At 43.1% G+C, this 5,883-nt stretch overlaps 1 protein-coding gene across 1 annotated transcript in view; it reads left to right on the top strand.

Moving 5' to 3' along the window:
• The first annotated feature begins 447 nt into the window (after positions 1-447).
• Positions 448-5,883, top strand: part of CREBL2 (cAMP responsive element binding protein-like 2) — a 34,769-nt gene continuing 29,333 nt past the window's right edge. The window contains exon 1 of the mRNA XM_006866051.1: positions 448-778. Coding sequence (XP_006866113.1) covers positions 764-778 — 15 coding nt within the window. The 5' untranslated portion in view covers positions 448-763. The remainder of the gene's footprint in view (positions 779-5,883) is intronic.

The following is a 5,883-nucleotide window of genomic DNA, read 5'->3' as shown; positions in this document are numbered from 1 at the left end:
TCTATCTATCTATCTAATGTAAATTAAAAGAATAACTAAGAATGTAAAATAGTGCAGGCGCTACTAATATATGTATGTATATTGGGATTTCCTCAGCGTTCCAGAGATTGAGGGCCCGCCAAGCGCCTAAAGTCTGGCGACCAAGGCTCCGCCTTCAGGACGGCCTTTACTTGCCGCAACCTCCCTCCTCTGCCAAGTCGTGGAACTCTGGGCGGAGATATGCGAGTGCACTGTGGGAAACGTAGTTTCTGTCTCCAACTGGGCGTCTCCGCCTCAGCTCTTGCATACAAGAGGAAAACAGATGCTCCTTCCCTGGGCTATGTGGATATTGTAGTTCTCCTTCATATTAGTCACACAGAGACTACGGTAAAGAAAACTATAATACCCAGAATATCGCTGCGCTACGGAATCCGAAATGGCCGTCCGTCGCACAACCCCCCCCCCCACCCCGCCCACCCTCGGTTCCTCGCCTCTCCCCAGAAGTCTGTAAACACACCCAGGGACTGTCATGGAGGGGGAGGAGGAGGCGGCGGCGGCGAAGGGAGGCGTTTTGGGCCGTCTCCAGGGCCCGCTCTGCCATTCCTGAATTGGACCCTCGTCCTGTGCCTGTGGCATCAAGAAGGCCAGCTGTTAGGCAACAGGAGGAAGCAGTTAGAACCATATCTCTTTCTTCCCCGGGGGCGGGGGCCGGACCGGGCCAGACCGGCTAAACCAGGGGAGGGCCCGGGGAGGGAACGCCGGGCCGGCCGGCCTGTCTGCTGAGATGGATGACAGTAAGGTAAGTCCTGTGGTTTGCACGCGCAGCTAACGCCGCCACCGCCTCCTGCTAGTCGTTTAGTACGAGTTCAGCTGCTGAGTCTCAGCTCTCGGCAGTTCATGCCAATACCCAAGAAACGCTTGCTAGACATCACTGCTTCTCTCCAATTTTCACCCAGACAGGGTGTTTCATCAGAAAGGGCCCTCTGATGATGAGTTTAACTCACGGTGCAAGCGTGTTTGCCTGCTATTCCCGACAATACAAGCCCTAGTCCTTGACTTGTCTGTTAAAAGAAGTGCAGAAACTTGGTTGCTTTTTTTCTTTTCTATTTTGCCCTCCCCAGCCCCTACCTTATTTTTTCTGTAGTTTGGAGAGCTTAGCTAGTACTCCCTGAAACAGCCTTTTCCTTTGTCGATTCCGTTTTCTTCTCGCAGGCTCCCTTACTGAATGTCCCATTCATAGGATCAGTTCACTCCCCCTTTGAGCTATGGTCTGTGGTTGGTTGGAACACTGCTAAACTCTTGTTGCTATTCCGCCAGAGCCTGGAATCTAACCTCCTCTTGAAAGCCTTCTCTTAAAACAGTAGTGAATTCCTTATTGTTAACTGATATTAACATCCCACCACCATCTCACTTTCTTTCCCAAATCACTTATCCAGATGATTGTAAGATAATAGGCAATGGTCTTCATTTGTTAATTATATATAGTTTATGTATAACCTAGATATCTTTTGGTCTCCATGAAAATAAGTATAGTCAGGAAATTTGTCTTAAACAATTTTTTTTTAAATGAAAGAATCAGACATAAAATTGGCCAGTTTTTAAAGTAGAAATCAGTCCTTTCCTATGCATTTTAGGGGTCTTTTTTCTGACAGTCTTTAGTGTGCTTCACATTGAACTGTTTCCCTTGCTTGTGCCCCCTTTTTACCTCCACCTAACCAGTAAAGCTTTATTGCTGCCAAGTTGTTCTTTTACCCATCCTAGAAAAGTTAATTTCCAGCTTCTCTGTACTACTTGGTTTATTGTACATTACTTTCTGTTCCCTTTCCTTCAGAAGGCTCTGAGGAAAGTCATAGAAGGAAAAGCACAATTCAGTACCCTGGGATTGGGATTTGCTTAGAGAGAACTACACAAATTGCTTGTGAAGTAGCAGACCTCTCCTAAATGGAAATGTATTTCCAAGACAGGTTTTCAGAAAAACAGAAGATAATTTTCCATAGACGTTTTTATTGCCCTGATTTTTCAGTTTAATTTAAAAGTTAAATCTGAATACTGTACCCATAACCTTTTCCAGAAAATAATATTAATGTTATAGCTGTTTCAGAATGCTAAAATAGCATATTGTTCTTTTATTTCCTTAATGTATGACTCCTTTAGTATACCTGTTGCCACGAATTCAACCCTGGTGTATAGAGACCCTATAGAACAGAGTAGAACCCCCAAAGAGTTTCCAAAGCTGCAAATCTTTACAGAAGCAGACTGCCACATCTGTCTACCATCGTGTGGCTGATGGGTTTGAACTTCCAACCTTTTCGCTAGCAGCTGAGCACTTAACTACTACACCACCATGGCTCCCTGAAAGTATCTATTACTGTTGAATTGATTATGACTCATATTGTTGTTCAGTGCCATCAAGTCAGTTCTGACTCATAGCAACCTTGTGTAGAGTTTTCAAGGAGTGGCTAGTGGTTTGAACCCTCATCCTTACAGTTAGCAGTCCAATACTTAACCTACAATCCCACAGCAGGACTCCATTATGATTCATAGGGACTCTTTATAGGGTTTTGAGACTGTAAATATTTGCTGGAACAGGCAGCTGCATCTTTGTCCTGTAGAGTGGCTAGTGGGTTTGAACCACTGACTTGCGGTTAGCAACCAAACACTTTATGCAAAGGACCACCAGGTCTTCCTTTATAATGTTATTGCTGTGTGTATAGAGTCTGTTTCAACTCATAGCGATCCCGTAGAGGGTTCCCAAGAGCAGCTTGTGTATTTGAACTGCCAAGCTTGTAGTTAGCCAGTCTAGTGCTTATCTTACAGTGGCATATCAGGGTTCAGGTATAGTATGTTGTTGTTGTTGTTAAGTGCCGTCAAGTCAGTTCCGACCCATAGCGACCCTGTATAGGGTTTCCTAGGAGCAGCTGGTGAGCTTGAACCGCCCACGTTGCAGTTCAAATGGCTTTGCAGTCTGGCGCATTAACCCACAGCGTCACACCAGGACTCCCAGGTATAGTATAAGTCTACCTAATTTTCAGTTGTTTTCTTTTAAGACTTTTTAAACATTTAATAACTTTCTCAAAGTTTTCAAAAACCCCAAAATTAGTCCAAGAAAAATACAAAGAATTTTAGTTGATAGGGGAAATACAATTTCACTGTTTTGCCTTAAAGTATTTTGTGGAGGAGGCTATTTATAACTTACTTCCTATAGGGTACACACACAAGTAAGATGAATTGAGCTCTCATTCTTAAGGAAGTCATTGTTTTTATGAATGTTAGAAAGCAGTTTCTTAAATCTTTAATGATTACTATAAAGAACACTCATTTTAAAGGTCTCTATGAATATTGCTTTTGTGAGTACACACTGTCACTTATACTGCAAGTCACAGTGGTGGATCAGTAATATTTCAATGCCATCTATAGCAAGACTAGATGATTCTTTCCATCAGACAGAGTGAAACAGCCCTTAAATACAGCGGTGGCAGCTCCCAATGCTGCCTCTCTGATCCATCAACATTTACCCTCCTCCCAGAATACACCATCCATACGCACACACAAAACATTCTTCCTTCACATTATGTATGGGTCATGGAGATCCTGATTTTCCCACTCTAGGGGAAGGTGAGGTTGGGACTTGGAAATACGGTGACTGTGCTATCAGAGGGCAACAGGAGAGCTGTAGTAAAACCCATACTCACTGCCATCGACTTGGTTCCAACTCACAAAGTAGAACTGCTTCTTTGGGTTTCTGAGATTAAATCTTTAAGGGAACAGACAGTCTCATCTTTCTTTCACACAGCATGGTAGGTTTGAACCACCAGCCTTGCAATTAGCAGTCCAACAATTAACCTACCCTGCTACCATGTCTCCTTACAGCTGACATCAAAACCAACAACCAAACCCACTGTCATCTAATCAATTCCGACTCATGTAAGTGTTGGTGGTAGTAGTCATGTGCCATGGAGTCAGTTCCGACTCATACCGACCCTGTACAGGGTTTCCGGGGCTGTAATTCTTTACGGGAACATCTTTCTACCACAGAGCGGCTGGTAGTTTCGAACTGCTGACCTTGCGGTTCACAGCACTCTGCTACTTTAACCAGTTCTGCTACTTTAGAGGCCATCAAGTCGGTTCTGACTCACACTGACCTATGTGCCCCTTCCTACTCCATCCTCACAATTGTTACATTTTGAGCCCATTGCTGCTGCCACTGTGCCAGTCCATCTCATTGAGGGTCTTCCTCTTTTTCACTGACCATTCACAGTACCCAGCATGACATCCTTCTTGAGAGACTGCAGCCTCCTGATTACATGTCCAAAGTATAAGAGACCATGTCTCACCATTCACACATCCAAGGAGCATTCTGACTACTTCTTCCAACACAGATTTGTTTGTTCTTCTGGCAGTCCATGGTAGTTTTAATATTTTTCTCAAACACTATAATTCAAATGCAGCGATTCTTCTCAGGTCTTCCTTATTCATTGTCCAACTTTAAAGTGCAGGTCATTGAAAATTCCATGGCTTAGGTCAGGCACACCTTAAGTCCTCAAACTGATATCCTTGCTCTTTAACACTTTAAAGAGATCTTATGCAGCACATTTGCCTAATGCAGTACTTTGATTTTTGACTGCTGCTTCTATGAGTGTTGATGGTGGATCCAAGCGAAATGAAATCTTTGACAACTTCAATCTCTTCTCCTTTATCATGATGTTATTTATTGGTCCACTTGGTAGGATTTCTGTTTTCCTTACATTAAAGTGCAATCAATCCATACTGAAGGCTGTGTCTTTGACATTCATCAGTAAGTATTTGCTTTCAGTGACCCTTTTTTCTGTCAAGGACTATTTGGATATTTATAACATCATTCACAGGCCATACAGAATTGTCAACTTAAAAAGTAGCTACATGTATTTGGATTGCTAGAACTGCAGTTGCCTTGGCAGGGCCAGACAGATGATTTTGCTGGCCTTGTACAGCCCATGGGTCAGACGTTCCCCACCCCTGCTTCCTAGGGTTTCTGAAGCCGTAAATGTTTATGGAAGCAGAAAGCCTCTTCTTTAGCAGCTGAGGTGTTTGAACTGTCAACCTTGTTCAAATACAAGGATAAGTAATCCAGTGCTTATTTTATAGCACCTCCAGGGCTCCTTACAGCTGACACAGAGAAGTAGTATTTGAATGAACTGGTCAGGGAGAAGATGATGATGATGTGAAAATCTCTCTTTATAACACTTCTGTATTCTAACTTTTCCCACTGGTAAAGTTTGAGTTTGTCAAGAGTTCTCTACACTCATTTAGCCTGTTGGAGTAAGAGCAGGGTAAACTTGAATACTGGTGCAGCTTGACCTTTCAAGTATCTAACTGAATGCCCGGTACAGTTATTAGTTATTAGTGATTGAATTGAATTGGAACAGAGTGCCATTAAGAAGGTTGCCCTGACATACCTGGGCTTTATGATCAGCAGTGTGATTCAGCTGAACAAACCAGCCAAAGAATACAAAACCCAGTAATCCCGGACAGTAGCAAATAGGAAAAATCAAGTAACAGATAGATTGGGCATTTAACCGTGGGGGTCTGGGGAAGTACTAAGTAGCAGAACTTAAATACTGATGGGGTGAAACTTCTACTGGACTACTTGGAAAAAATCTTGGCTAAGTTATTTAACCTTTTGGTGCTTCCATTTCCTTAACGAAGATAATACCTTCCCTTTCAGGCTTTGGTGAGGTGAGATGATACATATAAAACATCTAGTATTGAATTAATCATATAGTGGTGGTGGTGGTTGTGTGCCGTGTAGTCAATTCTGACTCATAGTGGCCATGTATAGGGTTTCTGAGGAGGGACTTGAGGTTTGAGCCTCTAACCCTCTGGTTAGTAGTCCATTGCTTACCCTACAGTGCCACAGCAAGACTC

Source organism: Chrysochloris asiatica, unplaced genomic scaffold (genome assembly GCF_000296735.1).
Source record: "Chrysochloris asiatica unplaced genomic scaffold, ChrAsi1.0 scaffold00086, whole genome shotgun sequence".
Lineage (NCBI taxonomy): Eukaryota > Metazoa > Chordata > Mammalia > Afrosoricida > Chrysochloridae > Chrysochloris > Chrysochloris asiatica.
The sequence above is the reverse complement of the archived record's forward strand: the minus strand, read 5'-3'. Positions and strand labels throughout refer to the sequence as shown.